This window comes from Gorilla gorilla, chromosome 6 (assembly GCF_029281585.2).
Source record: "Gorilla gorilla gorilla isolate KB3781 chromosome 6, NHGRI_mGorGor1-v2.1_pri, whole genome shotgun sequence".
NCBI lineage: Eukaryota > Metazoa > Chordata > Mammalia > Primates > Hominidae > Gorilla > Gorilla gorilla.
In genome coordinates, this window is record NC_073230.2 from 84007081 (window position 1) to 84022431 (window position 15351).

At 55.5% G+C, this 15351-nt stretch overlaps 1 protein-coding gene across 2 annotated transcripts in view; it reads right to left on the reverse strand.

Moving 5' to 3' along the window:
• Nucleotides 1-1351: 1351 nt before the first annotated feature.
• Nucleotides 1352-15351, reverse strand: part of CASTOR2 (cytosolic arginine sensor for mTORC1 subunit 2) — a 69340-nt gene continuing 55340 nt past the window's right edge. For both annotated transcript variants that reach the window (XM_031012955.3, XM_063708187.1), the window contains exons 3-9: nucleotides 15091-15284; nucleotides 14760-14892; nucleotides 13784-13907; nucleotides 12730-12840; nucleotides 10926-11008; nucleotides 8362-8456; nucleotides 1352-8262 (exon numbers count right to left, since the gene is read on the reverse strand). In XM_031012955.3, coding sequence (XP_030868815.1) covers nucleotides 8197-8262; nucleotides 8362-8456; nucleotides 10926-11008; nucleotides 12730-12840; nucleotides 13784-13907; nucleotides 14760-14892; nucleotides 15091-15284 — 806 coding nt within the window. In that variant the 3' untranslated portion in view covers nucleotides 1352-8196. The remainder of the gene's footprint in view (nucleotides 8263-8361; nucleotides 8457-10925; nucleotides 11009-12729; nucleotides 12841-13783; nucleotides 13908-14759; nucleotides 14893-15090; nucleotides 15285-15351) is intronic.

The following is a 15351-nucleotide window of genomic DNA, read 5'->3' on the forward strand; positions in this document are numbered from 1 at the left end:
CCAGGGTGGTCTTGAACTTCTGACCTCAGGTAATCCTCCCGCCTCCACCTCCAAAAGTGCTGGGATTACAGGTGTGAGCCACCGCACCCAGCCCTCCTGTGGTATTATCTGAAGGCCCGAGCGACAGGACTTGTCTTCAGACCCCAGGCATAAAAGCTTCTCAGCAGCTAGAACTCTCTTGGGCTCAGGGTGATGGAAGAATATTCAGCTTCCATTTTCACTCCCGGTCTCCAGGGTCTCTTCCTGTGGGCCAAGGGTGAGGCAGGGTTGGGATGGGGGCTGATGGGGCCTAGGGCAGGTATGGGTCTTCAGCTCTGCCCTGCTCACAGCTACCCCCCATGGAAAATCTCAGAGAGGAGAAGGGGAAGGGTGTCAGTCTAGAACCTGCTGGTCTCAAGCCCATCTTTTCTTGCTGGCACAGCCCCAGTGTCCCGCCTACCAAGAGGGCAGTAGCCAGAAGCACGGTGCTCCTCTTTCCTGCCTGCAGGATATCTAATCTGGAGGTATCAGCTTCTGGGCTTCTGGAACTTACCTGGAGCTGTGATGTCCATGGCAGGGCTCTAGGTTTGGGTCAGAGACCCTTCGGCCAGGCAACCAGCCCCTGACCCTTCCCTTGCCATCAGAAAGGCCCCGTCCAACTCCTTCCCCCCACCGTCCCCACTCCCAGGCCTGGCTCTGCCCAAGGTCTGGGTGGGGATGCTGGGCATAGTAGCTGGCCTCCAAGATGGCCCCCAGTCATCTTTACCTCCTGGTTTCCACCCACTTATGTAGTTCGCTCCATGTCAAATCAGAGCTGGGCCGTATCACACCAGAGCATGGTAGAGGCAACGGCGTGTGAATTATGTGGCTAGGAATAAAAATAACACTTTGGTTTCTAACCTGGACCCTTGAATCTCTTGCTCTGGGGGAAGCTGGGCGCCATATTGTGAGGACACTCAAGCAGCCCCGTGGGTTGGCCCACATGGGGAAGGACTGAGGCCTCCTGCCTACAGCCAGGCCTCACTTAGAAGTGCATCCATCAGTCCTTAGCTAAGATTTCAGACAATGGCAACCTCATGAGTGACTCTGAGCCAGAATCACTCAGCCAAACTTTCTGAATTCCTGACCCACAGAAAATGTGATCTATAAATAATGATCATGTTAAGCCGCTAAGTTTGGGGGCAACTTGTTATACAGCACCAGGTAACTAATACAACCCCTCCGGCTCTGGGGGCCCTTCCTCAAATTCTGGGTGTTTTTCTACCTGCCTCTAGCCCCTGGCCTGTGTTCCCCCGACCACAGTGTGGAGGAGAAAGAGATGAGACCAGGTTCTGGCTAGATCAGCAAAAAACCAGACGGCCACCAGCCAGCATCGTTTTTTTTTCTTTTCATTTTAATTAACACTTTACAAAGTACAAAATATACTGTCTTTTTTGGGGGAACATTAGGTAATTTTTTTTTCTCCAACATACAGTACATGAATCTCGAGGGTTTTGTGTTTCTTCAACAAGAAAATAAGCTTGAGGGCCCCGGGGGGTAGGGATAAGATGGCAGGTTCTCCCCTTCACCCAGATCTTGGGACCGATGGAACGCCGCTGCTGCTGCTGGTGACCCGGGCACGCCAGGTGAGGGTTGGAGGGGGTTGTGGGCAGGAAGTCCCCTGCCCCCACTACGATGGGGGGGGGGCTCTGGGCAGGGCAGAGGCCCCTCAGTACACCATCCATCCACTCACCCCCATCTCAGGATAACGGAAATGATTTTGGCATAGAGAAAGAGGAGGGCTTGGGACTGTTATCAGCTCCCTACTCTTTTAGAGGGAACTCTGCTCAACTCTTCCTAGACCGTCTTCTGAATACAGGTAAACTGAGGCAGTGGAAGGGAAACCGCACCGGCCTTGGCCTGTCTTGGGACCTGAACTTGGCCTGCTGTTCACCCTGCCACCTCCAAAGTTTGGGTGAGGGGCAGGGGTCTCCAATTCTTCTGGACCTTCTTCCAGAATGAGCCCCAGTAGATGAGGGAGTGCTGGCCCCCACAAACTCTCCCTGTGAACACCATCTGCAGGATGGGATGCCTTTGAAGAGTCAGCACGGGCAGCCCCAGCCCCTTCCAATCAGAGCTGGGCTGTATCAAACCAGAGCATGGTGGAGGCAACGGCGTGTGAATTCTGAGGCTAGGGATAAAAATAACACTTTGGCTTTTACCCGGGGCCCTTGAATCTCTTGCTCTGGGGGGAAGCCGAGCGCCATATTGTGAGGACACTCAAGCAGCCCTGTGGGTTGGCCCACCTGGGGAAGGACTGAGGCCTCCTGCCTACAGCCAGGCCTCGCTTAGAAGTGCATCCTCCAATTCTTAGCTAAGATTTCAGACAACAGCAACCTCATGAGTGACCCTGAGCCAGAACTGCTCAAACTGTTCCTGACACCTTTGCCCCCCTCCAGAGTAGTTCTGACAAGTGGGGTGAGGCCATCCTACCAGAGACGCCCCACCCTCTCCCCTGGAGCCAGGGTCTGCATTCGAGTCCTGCCCTCACTCACCTAATCATTTCTGCACTCAAGGCCCGACAGCAAGACCGCTACTGAGAACTCAAAATACTCCAAGAGCCAGTCCCATATCTCAGGTGTGGGCTCTGCACACGTGCACGCACACACTCTAATGCATAGGAACACATCCACGCTCACACGTACATGCACAAACATGTGCATAAACACACCTAGGCCTGCACCCCCACTCCTAGCACACAGGCCACCCTGCACTTCCAATTTCCATAGCTCCTCTTCCCTTATAGTGACAGCCACAAGCTCTCTCGGCCACCAGGCTGTCCCTGGATGCCATGGCTCAGGCCTCAGGCTCCTGCCTCTGCTCCAGGCTGGCTTCCTTCCCTGGGGCCTCTTTCGTTATTTTCTTGTAGAGGCAGGGTCTTGCTATGTTGACCAGGTTGGTCTTGCTATCCTGGCCTCAAGCTATCCTCCCGCCTTGGTCTCCCAAAGTGCTGGGATGACAGGCCTAAGCCACCGAGCCCGGCCTCCTTTGAATGGGTCCCCGCCAGGTCTAACCCCCTCCCTCAGCATGGTACCCAAAGCCAATGTCTTTTCTCTGTTGGAGAAGCCCCCTGGCCTCACTCAGGCTCTGCCTATTACACTAACCAATGTCTCCAATGCTCCAGGCCCTGCTCAGAGCGGACTAGAAGGTTGGGGGTGCTTCTTCCCATCCCCATGCAAAGCGCTTCACTCAGGAAGTGGCGTCAAAAATCCCATTGGCTGGGCGGGGTATCTCATGCCTGTAATCCCAGCACTTTGGGAGGCCAAGGTGGGCGGATCACCTGAGGTCAGGAGTTCAAGAACAGCCTGGCCAACATAGTGAAACCCTGTCTCTACTAAAAATACAAAAATTAGCCGAGCGTGGTGGTGGGTGCCTGTAATCCCAGCTACTTGGGAGGCTGAGGCAGGAGAATCGCTTGAACCTGGGAAGCAGAGGTTGCAGCGAACCGAGATCGCACCACTGCACTCCAGCCTGTCTCAAAAAAAAAAAAAAAAAAAAAAAAAGATCCCCCCATTGCAGGGCTGAGGTGGTGCTCTTGCCCTAAAGCCCCCTCTCTTAGCTGGGGCTGGGAAAAGCCCTGGTTGTCACCACATCCAGATCTCTAGGCTCAGAAAGGGGCCCAGGGTGGCCTTAGGACTCCCCAGGGTATCCCTGGAAAATGTGGCCAGGAGGAGGGGGCCAGTGGGAGGTGGCCTGTGTTCACCTTTGAAGATCACCAAATAGTGCCCTGGGCTTTAACAGGGGCCTGGCCCTTCCTGTCTTCCCAGTCTTCTCTCCTGACCTCCAGGGCATCCTCTGTCACCTCAGAGGGTCAAGCCCCTCCAGACCAAGCCTCCTCCTGCTGAACAAATGTCACCCTGGCTATGCTGCTGCTTCCGGAGGCCACACTGGAAGCCTCTGATCCCCCAGCTCCTTCCTTTCCCACCAGCAGCCTGGTGCCTGGAGGTGAGAGGTGAGAATGCCAGTGGTTTGGAGTGAGGCTTTGGGTCCCCGCCTCTGAATCTTGGGGAGGGGAGGCTACCAGGGTCAGGCCTGCAAACCTCTCCAGCTCGGATGCATGCCTCGGGCTGAGGACGGTGGTGTGGGCAGTGCCCCTTGAAGGAGGGCGGTCCTGGAGATGCCCATGGAGGAAGGAGGTGCAGAGTCAGCAATGCCCAGATCTTTACTGGGTCAGGACGACGGGCTGAGGGAGGAAGGGGTGTCTTGGGAACCAGGGGAGCCCCACGACGAGGCAGAACTTATCAGTGGCAGGGAGGGGTGGTCACTGCTCTGTTCCTCCCCATCCTTCAGCTCCCACTGGTACTCTGAGTGCAGCAAGGGGAGAGGGTGGGGTTGAGACTATCTGAGCTTTTCTTAATGGAGAACCACACAGGGGCCAAGACACACACTCCAGGAGCTCAAGTGGCAGCCCCAGGGTCACCTGCTCACCCCTAGAAATTCCATGAGGCCGGGCACAGTGGCTCATGCCTGTAATCCCAGCACTTTGGGAGGCCAAGGCGGATGGATCACTTGAGGTCAGGAGTTCAAGACCAGCCTGGCCAACATGGTGAAACCCCGTCTCTACCAAAAATACAAAAATTAGCCGCGTGTGGTGGTGAGTGCCTGTAATCTCACCTACTTGGGAGGCCAATGCAGGAGACTCACTTGAACCCAGGAAGTGGAGGTTGCTGCAGTGAGCTGAGATCGTGCCACAGCACTCCAGCCTGGGCGACAGAGCAAGACTCCGTCTCAAAAAAAAAAAAAAAAAAAAATTCCACATCATAGAGAGCCCTCTTCCTCCCCCGCCAGGCACCTGCCCCATCCGCCAGCGCCAAGACAACGGGCCCACTCCTCTGATTACCTCCGGGGGATGGATGGCAAACAGGTAAGGAGTTCCGTGCAACTGCGGATGGAGCCCCTCTGAGAAACACATGCCCCTCCAACTGGGGTCTGGGGCCTGGAGAGACCCTCCCACCCAACAGACCAGGAGATAGCTGGGGGACAAAGGCAGACGGCCCCTGCCTGGGAAAAACCACACTCACACCCCACCCCGAAGAGCTGTGGAGACCAAACCAAGACTACACTACACACAGAACGCCGAGAAGATAAACCAAGCTTTACACGAGCAGGATGGGGACGGGAAAACTAAAGGGGCCCCCTGCGACCGAGGAGCAGGGTCCCTGGGGGGCAGCTCCCACGGAGCGGGCTGGAACAGGGACCACCCCTGCAGAGCCAGCCAGGGCGGAGAGCCATACCCTGGCCCCAGCACACCCCGACACACATGTTTTTCTCCATGACACGAGGCCAGTCCCCAGGAGCAGCCCCAGGAGCACAACCTGAGATTGCTAAGCTTGCAGGTTACAAAAAACAAAAAAAAACAGAGAAGCTGCCTGCGTAAAAAGTGCCACCCACGGAGGCAGGACACAGGCAGCGTGTGGCCCATTCAGCAGACCCAGGTCTTCAGGGTGAGGCTGCTGGCGAGGGCAGGGGAGAGGGGGCATTCTGGTTAAAAGCAAGAAATTCCAAATACTCCTCCCTCGGGATCAACATCCCCCCAAATAAGGGCGCCCAGGGACCTTGCCTGGGGAAAGTGGGGTGCAGAAGGCATGATCCACGCCACAGCGGGCTCTAAGCACCCTTCCCACGTCCCATGTCACAGGCTCTTTGAGCTGCTGGCTTTGTTCTCTCAAGTCAGGTCTGAGGGAACCCATCGGCTTCTGTAATAATCGTATTGCCTATATACTTGAATTAAAAATATATGGTGGCTCAAATGTGCCCGCGTGCATGGCAGACGGTGCGGGGTGGAGGCCGTCACGCCCATACACGTGTGCACACACAGCGGGGGGCTGTGTCCACGGACTGCGCACACAGTATATATTAACATATATATTGCTCAAGTATATATGCTATTTACAGTATATATCTCTATCAACATAAAACACAGGTATTTATAGGTGTGTACAATAGATACGTCCTAGGAAGTCTAGGGGACACACGACTCTGGGGTCACGGGGCCGACACACTTGCACGGCGGGAAGGAAAGGCAGAGAAGTGACACCGTCAGGGGAAAATGACAGAAAGGAAAATCAAGGCCTTGCAAGGTCAGAAAGGGGACTCAGGGCTTCCACCACAGCCCTGCCCCACTTGGCCACCTCCCTTTTGGGACCAGCAATGTACAAGTTTTGTTCTGGAGTTTTGTGCAAAACAAATTAACTTAAAAAAAAAAAAAAAGTTGGTTTCTAATTAATGTGGTGGGCCTCCAACACCCACAAGGATTTTAAAGAACAGCTTCTCCTTCTGGTGGGCTTCCAGGGCTCAGAGGGTCCCACTCAGAGAAGCAGGGAGCACTTTGTCAGGACTAGAAAATATCCCTTCTCCTCTGACCACAGAAACAGCACAACTCGGCTGGGTGTGGTGGCTCACGCCTGTAATCCCGGCATTTTGGGAGGTCGAGGCAGGCGGATCACTTAACTCAGGAGTTCAAGACCAGCCTGAGCAACGTTACGAAATCCCGTCTCTATTAAAAAATACAATAACTAGCCAGACGTGGTGGTGCGTGCCTGTAATCCCAGCTATTTGGGAGGCCGAGGCAGGAGAATCACTTGAACCTGGGAGGAGAAGGGTGTAGTGAGCCAAGATCATGCCACTGCATTCCAGCCTGGGCAACAGAGCCAGACTCCCATCTCAAAAAAAAAAAAAAAAAAAAAAAACCCCGCCAGAGCCAAAACCACAGGGGCCCTTGGTCCTGCTCATTCAGAAAACCACCCCACTGGAAGGGACACCACGGCTAACCCCATGCCTCCTGGACATGACCACTCAGCTGGCCTGCCACCCGGCTGTCCACCTCCCCATGGCCCTCGGGTTCCCTCACCCCCTCCGGTGCTCAGATAGAACTACAGCTGGTTGGTGGGAGTTCCCATGTGGGGTGCCAGCGGCTCCAGCGTCTTGTAACAGATCTCTGCTCCTAGCTTCCCTTCACAAGAGAGGGCCCAGGCTCCTGTGACATCTCCCGACTCCCACTGCCTGTCCCTGGAGCCACAGAGCACCAGCTTAGTGACATAGAGCCTCCAGGCTCCCTTGACAGAACTCAAACAGGTCCTATCCCTGCCAAACAGAAACTACCGCCAAGAGCAGCCTGGGTGCAAATACATTAAATAAAAAACTAAAACAAAGTATGGTTTTCTCTATTAAGGCTCAGTTAAGCTGCCTCCTGGGTCAAGTACTCATGAATGCCACAGCCCCCAGCCAAGGGGCGGGTGGGCAGGCAGGTGACTTGGGGGCAGAGGAGGGAGGAGGACGGCGGGGAGTCCTATGCTGGTCTAGTTGTCTGTTGGGGAGGTGGGACACCACCTAAGAAACCTCAGGCCTGGAAAGCCAGGGATGTCCCTGCTGGGGGAAGCTGAGGCTCTACCTGCCCAAGTCGGGTCCAGGGAGAGCCGAGGGGACAGGAGCTGGTGCTCCAGGCTGGTGGGTCTCCTGGGACCCTCCCTCCTCCCCCAAGGACTGAGTGCTTGTAGGGGAGGGTCTGGACAGGGCCCTCTTGGCAGTCTTGCTGGGAGTCGGGCCCAGGCCCTGTGGTTGGCAGGCGAGGTACAGGGGGAGTCTGGGTCCTTCCCAGCTCGGGGATCCCACCTGGGTTCCTGTCTGAGCCTCACCAGCCCCGATGACCTGAGGGGGCCACGCTGGCCTCCACTCCGAGGGAACCAGCCCTGAGCTGATGGAAGCAGAGACCAGTGACCACAGTACTCACCCCCAAACCCTCCAGGGCACCCCAAACTCGGCCCCACCCCGCTAGCCCCAGCCCTGCAAGGTGACATGACAGCTGGCACACCGGTGTCTCGCAGGAGGGACCGGCTTCCCTCGGCATCTGCCCCTGGCCATGGGTGAGGCCGGATGAGAAGGCGGATCAGCTCACAAGCTCCCTGGGCCTCCGAAAGCATTTTCCGGGGTGGGGGAGGTAGGGAAGAGAAAGGTCGTTCTCTGGAGGGTCGGGGGGCTCCGGGAAGGCAGGAGGGCATGGAGAGGCCTTGGCGTGGGCCCCTGCCCTGGAGGGATTGGCAATCGAGGGAGTCTCCCACAGAGGCCCCTTCCTCAGGGTCCCCAGGCTGATTTTCCAGTCTGTAGAGAAATACTGCAAGATCAATCTTCAGGGTTAGGGCTGGGCCCGGGCGGCGGCAGGGAGGAGCAGAAGAGACCCTTCTAGTGCTTCTCTGCTTGGCTGACCTTCAGGGCACTGATGACACCATTGATGTTCTCTTCGGGGACCTGTGCAGGGGTAGAGGAGGCAGATGCCTGCCCGTGAGCCCAGGAACCTGCTTCCCCACCCCGGCCCTGCCCTGGAGGGGTCTGGGGCTGGACACTCACAAGTGCATGATCAAACTTGAAAGTACTGATGTAGTAGGCTGGGATGTCTGCAGCAGCCAAGGGCTCTGAGATCTGGGCCACGATGCCACACTCATCTAGAACAGGAGAGACCGTCCTTAGCCTCTGCGTAACCTGGCTACCCTTGCCTGTGTGGCTCTTCAGCCTCTACCCTCTGTGGGCAATGCCTACCCTGCACCCACCATCGTCCTAGAGAATTCCCATCTGCTATCCCTTTTATTTTTTTTGAGATGGAGTCTCGCTCCATCGCCCAGGCTGGAGTGCACTGGCGTGAGCTCACTTCACTACAACCTCCACCTCCTGAGTTCAAGCAATCCTCGTGCCTCAGCCTCCCAAATAGCTGGGATTATAGGCGTGTACCACCATGCCCAGCTAATTTTTTTGTATTTTTAGTAGAGATGGGGTTTCACCATGTTGGCCAGGCTGGTATCGAACTGTTGTACTCCAATGATCCACCCACCTCCACATCCCAAAGTGCTGGAATTACAGGCGTGAGCCACCGTGCCTGGCCTCCCACTGGCCATCCCTCTTGAAGGCTTAACCCAGATGTCCCCCAACCAGGAGGCTTCTCTGGTCGCTGGCCAGTGAAATAGTTTGGCTTTGTGTTCCTGCCCAAATCCTCCAATTGTAATCTCAAGTATTGGAGGTGGGGCCTGGTGCAAGATGACTGGATTATGAGGGTGGATTCCTCATGAATGGTTTAGCCTCATCCTCTTGGTACTGTTCTCGTGACAGTAAGTCCTCACGAGATCTGGCTGTTTAAAAGTGTGGCACCTTGGCTGGGAGTGGTGGCTCACGCCTGTAATCCCAGCACTTTGGGAGGCCGAGGCGGGCGGATCACTTGAGGTCAGGAGTTCGAGACCAGCCTGGCCAACATGGTGAAACCCCATCTCTACTAAAACTACAAGAATTAGCCGGGCGTGGTGGCACGTGCCTATAGTCCCAGCTACTTGGGAGGTTGAACCCAGGAGGCGAAGACTGCGCCACTGCACTTCAGCCTGGGCGACAGAGCAAGATCCTGTCTCAAAAAAAAAAAAAAAGAAAAAAAAAATGCTATCCACCAAAGACGTTGTCTGGACAACTGTGGAAACAGAGGAAAGACTAAATCTTAGGGAATGACTGAAAATTTTCTCCTGTGGAATCCTGTCGTTGTGGTTATACAGGAGAAAGTGTTTCTTCTTTTTTTTTTCTTTTTTTGAGGTGGACTCTCGCTCTGTCGCCCAGGCTGGAGTGCAGCGGCGCCATCTCGGCTTGCTGCAAGCTCCGCCTCCCAGGTTCATGCCATTCTCCTGCCTCAGCCTCCCAAGTAGCTGGGACTACAGGCGCCTGCCACCACGACCGGCTAATTTTTTGTATTTTTAGTAGAGACAGGGTTTCGCTGTGTTAGCCAGGATGGTCTCGATCTCCTGACCTTGTGATCCTCCTGCCTCAGCCTCCTAAAGTGCTGGGATTACAGGCGTGAGCCACCTTGCCCGGTGCTTCTTCCCAGGATGGAAAAGGCGAGGCATTTAGGGGTAAAGTGTTGGGTGTCAGACTCTCTGGGAGATATCTGACAATTACATGTATTTACGTGAAGAAAACACGTTAAAAAATTGCCAGCAGTTATTATCTTTGAGCTGTGGAAATAAGGAGTGATTTTTTTTCTCTTTAATTTTTATCACAGCCCCAATTTATTCTTTTTTAAATTAAATTTATTATTTTTTGAGACAGAGTCTTGCTCTGTTGCCCAGGCAGGAGTGCAATGGAGCGATCTTGGCTCATCGCAACCTCTGCTTCCTGGGTTCAAGCGATTCTCCCATCTCAGCCTCCTGAGTAGCTGGGATTACAGGCGCACGCCACCGTGCCTGGCCAATTTTTTGTATGGTTAGTAGACATGGGGTTTCGTCATGTTGGCCAGGCTGGTACTCCTGACCTCAGGTGATCCACCTGCATCGGCCTCCCAAAGAGCTGGGATTACAGGCACGAGCTAACTCGCCCAGCCTCTTTTTTTTATTTTTAGAGGCAAAGATTTGCTCTGTCACCCAGGTTGGAGTGCAATGGCATGATCATGGCTCATTGTAGCCTTGAACTCTTAGGCTCAAGTAATCCTCCTGCCTCAGCCTCCTGAGTAGCTGGGATTACAGGCGCCAGCCACCATGCCCAGCTAATTTTAAAAATTTTGGTAGAGACAGGGCCTCGCTATGTTTCCCAGGCTGGTATAGAACTCCTGGGCTCAATGGATCTTTCCACCTCGGCCTCCCAAAGTGCTGGGATTACAAGCACGAGCCACTGCGCCCAGCTGCTTAATTTTCTAATAATAAGCAACATATTAAATTTCAAGAGGGGGCAAAATAAAAGCACTCCGATTGAAGCCTGCTCCCCACTTCCCCAAGAGGCCTGTGTACAGCTGCCACACACCGGTGAGCAACAGAAATTTCAGGCTCCCCAAGCCTCAGTCTCCCCATCTGTACCCCCCAGCAGGGGCTGAGTCACTGCGGACAATGTATGTGAATGGGCTCAGCAATGCCAGCTCCCTCAATTCCCCATGTAATCCCCCCAGGACTCACCAAACCCCAGGGGCTGTCCTCCAATCCGGACCATCTTCCAGAGCTCTCCGGATGCGCTTGTGAACAGCAAGTTACTAGGAAACCTTCAAAAGGAGCGAGAGAAGAATCCCCGAAGCTGATGGGAATTGCACTCCCTCCTTGGTGTGCTGGTGCACCAGCCAGAGCGAGGCATGGGGCTGGCCAGGCAGGGTTGGGCAGACCTCAGGGCCCCCCAAAAACAATCCCTTCCGGACACCCTGGACCCATTTGCCCGGCAGCCTCCTCGTCTTGAGGGGAGGCAGATGGGGAGGGTTATGTCAGGCTGGGCTTTGTAACAAGCCCCTCCCCAAACCCTTGCTAAGGCTGGTCTAGACACCTCTTCCCAGGTCCAGAGCACAAGCTGAGGGAGAAATAGCACCGGGGCTGCGGTTCAAATCCCCACTTTGCCACCACCCCACAGTGGACCTCGGACAACCCCTGCACCTCTCTGAGCTGGGGGACCAGCTTACTTATGATGAAGGGCTATGGTGAGGGTTTATTAGAGACAAAGTGGCCGGGCATGGTGGCTCACACCCGTAATCCCAGCACTTTGGGAGGCCGAGACTGGCAGATCACTTGCAGTCAGGAGTTGGAGACCAGCCTGGTCAGCATGGCGAAGCCCCATCTCTACTAAAAATACAAAAATTGGCCAGGCGCAGTGGCTCACGCCGGTAATCCCAGCACTTTGGGAGGCCAAAGTGGGTGAATCACTTGAGGTCAGGAGTTCACGACCAGCCTGGCCAACATGGCAAAACCCTGTCTCTACAAAAAATACAAAAATAAACAGGGTATGGTGGTGTGCGCCTGTAGTCCCAGCTACTCGGGAGGCTGAGGCAGGAGAATCACTTGAACCTGGGAGGTAGAGGTTGCAGTGAGCTGAGATTGCGCCACTGCACTCCAGCCTGGGCGACAGAGTGAGACCCTGTCTCAAAAAGTAAATAAATATTTAAAAAAATAATAATAATACAAAAATTAGCCAGGTGTGGTGGCAGGCACCTGTAGTCCCAACTATTCAGGAGGCTGAGACACGTGGATCACTTGAACCTGGGAGGCAGAGGTGGCAGTGAGCCAAGACTGCGCCACTGCACTCCAGCATGAGTGACAGAGCGAGATCCTGTCTCAACAAAAATAAAAATAAAAAAAATCAGGCTGGTTGCAGTGGCTCATGCCAGTAATCCCAGCACTTTGGGAGGCCGGGGCGGGCAGATCACAAGGTCAGGAGATCCAGACCATCTTGGCTAACATGGTGAAACCTGGTCTCTACTAAAAATACAAAAAATTAGCCAGGCGTGGTGGCGGCGCCTGTAGTCCCAGCTACTTGGGAGGCTGAGGCAGGAGAATGGCATGAACCCGGGAGGTGGAGCCTGCAGTGAGCCGAGATAGTGCCACTGCACTCCAGCCTGGGCGACAGAGTGAGACTCCGTCTAAAAAAAAAAAAAAAAAAATCACGCCTGAGGCGGGTGCATTGCCTGAGGTCAGGAGCTTGAGACCAGCCTCACCAACATGGCAAAACCCTGTCTTTACTAAAAATACAAAAATTAGCTGGGCATGGTGGCACATGCCTGTAGTCCCAGCTGAGGCAGGAGAATTGCTTGAACCTGAGAGGTGGAGGTTGCGTTGAGCCGAGATCGCACCACTGCACCCCAGCCTGGGCGACAGAGCGAGACCCCGTATCAAAAAAAAACAACAACAAATAAAAGACAAAGTGGGTGATGTGCCATCACATAGTCCCCCCAGACCCTGGGGCCCACCCTGGGTTGAACATCCACCCCAGGGCCTGGCTCACCTCTGCTGCGTCTGCACGTCCATCACCAGGGAGATGTAGCCCTCGATGAGGGAGAAGGAGAAGAAGCGGATGTGGCCGCAGTCATCCCCAGTGGCCATGGGGTCCTTCACTCTGGGGACCAGAGGCAGCTGGTAAAGATGGGGCCCCTGTGGCCCCTGCCCCATTCACACCAGCCCAGGGAAGCTGGGCCCTGCCCAGGCTTTGATGCCACCTGGGTGACCCTGGGCCAGTGTCCTTCTCATCCTGCTTGCTATGCCACGGGGATGATTTCACCGCATTCACAGAGGCGGGTGCTACACTTTGCAGTACTGGAGGCCCGGCCGGCCTCCCACGCAGGCTACACCGGCCCCTGCCTGCATCTCAGGGCACAGGCTGTGGTGACTGTCAGCATGCTGGACCCTGCCCCGCCCCACCTCGTGTTGGCCTAAACTTTACAAAATCTGCTGAGGAAGTGACACAATGTCTGTTATTCACCAAATGAAAAAAATCTTAGTTCTCAGCTCCTCAACAGACTGGGCCTGTCCTCGGAGCTCAGTGGGGAGTGGGGAGTTTGTTACAGCTCCCAATGAGTCTTTGGGGCGTCACCAAATTTTGGGGTTCCCAGGGTAGGATGTCTCACCCCTGAGACTGGGGCTTTTAGGTAGAGCTGTGTCTCCCCCTCAGCCTAGTTCCAGGGCGGGTCCGTGTCTCCCACCCCAGACTAGTTCTGGGGTGGGTCTGTGTCTCCTACCTCAGACTAGCTCCAGGACAGGTCTGTGTCTCCCCACTCAGACTAGCTCCGGGGCGGGTCCATGTCTCCCCCATCAGACTAGCTCTGGGGCGGGTCTGTGTCTCCCACCTCAGACTAGCTCCGGGGCAGGTCCATGTCTCCCACCTCAGACTAGTTCCAGGGTGGGTCCATGTCTCCCTGCTCAGACTAGCTCCAGGGAAGGTCTGTGTCTCTTCCCTCAGATGAGCTCCTAGCAAAGCCTCCCCCGTCAGACTAAGACTCCTAGGCGGAGCCATGCCTCTCCCTGGCCCACCCTGCAACCCCTCATGCCCAAGGCAGCCCTACCCATTGGAGTAGAACATGACATCCATGAGGAGTGTGGCAACAGCAGGCAGCGTGTCAGGGTCCAGGCTGGTGACACAGAACCTGTTGCTCGGGCTGGACAGTGGGTGGATGACTGGCCTCTGGACTGTAAGAGCACAAAGATGTCAGGCACTGAGGCTGGGACTGAAAGCAGCAGCTCTGGTGGGTGCAGGGCCTGGGAAGAGGGCTGGGGAGGGCTCAGCCGCAGGCCCTGAGAGACTCATTCACTGCTGCTTCTCCAGCCTCTACCACCAATTACCACCGTCCTGATTCTCCATCTCACCCTCAGGCCCCTGGGCCTTTGCACATGCTGTGCTGGCTGCCTGAGATGCCCTTCCCAACTGGCACCACCTGGCTCCGTTCCTACCTGTGTTCCAGGCTTCAGCACCACAGTCCCTGCCCAGGGAAACCCACCCTGACACCTGGGATTGCAGCAGGAGTGTCCTCTGGCCATTGCTGTCTGCATGCATGTCCACCACCCTTGCTAGACACGGCAGCAGGGCCTGCCCAGGACCTTTCCATCACATTTTTTTTTTTTTTTGAGATGGAGTTTTGTTCTTGTTGCCCAGACTGGAGTGCAATGGCACAATCTCGGCTCACCGCAACCTCCGCCTCCTGGGTTCAAGTGATTCTCCTGCCTCGGCCTCCTCAGTAGCTGGAATTACAAGTATGCACCACCACACCCAGCTAATTTTGTATTTTTAGTAGAGACGGGGTTTCTCCATGTTGGTCAGGCTGGTCTCAAACTCCTGACCTCAGGTGAATTGCCTGCCTCGGCCTCCCAAAGTGCTGGGATTACAAGCATGAGCCACCGCACTGGGCCCTTTGCATCCTGTTCTGCCTGGCACTCCATTCATGCTCAGTGGGCAGAAGCCCGTGCTGAGAGTAAGGCTGGTCTGCGGCTGGGCCTGGTAACTTCGTGAGGTTTCCCCTGCACAAACCCCTGCCCCCAGCTCACCCAGCTTGGGCTTCACGAAGCCATTGGTGATGCCGAGGTTCTCGGCTGCCACGGTCTCGCCATTGACGACCCGCAGGATGGTGAACTCTGATGACAACGTGTGGGTGACAAAGGGCAGGTCCCGCTCGCGCACCTAGGGGCAAGAAGTTGAGGCCGTGTGTGCCTGGTGGCCCTGCGGGATGTGGGTCTGGGGCACCGACCTCTCACCCTGAGACTCTGCCCCCACCCTGGAATAGCGTGGAAGGGCAAGGCTGCAAGGGGTGGGAGATGGGAGTGAGTGTGTCAGAGGCGGGCATGAATGTGCAAGGCGTGTCTGTGACGGTCAGCTCACCAGGATGAAGTCTGTCTGATACGTGGACAGCATGAACACGGATATGTTCTGGTCAGCCAGTGGGGCGATGACTGACTTGGCGATCTTGGTCACGCCGATGGGCTGGGAGCTGGAGAAGCTGCCACCACCGGACACTACGTTCAGGGCCAGCCAGGTGGCATCTGCCACACTCAGGTGCTCCGAGGAGGGCAGCTCTGGAGGGAGACACAGAAGGCAGTCCTGTGACTGCTGAGGTTCCAGATGACCCAAGGGCAGGGGAAG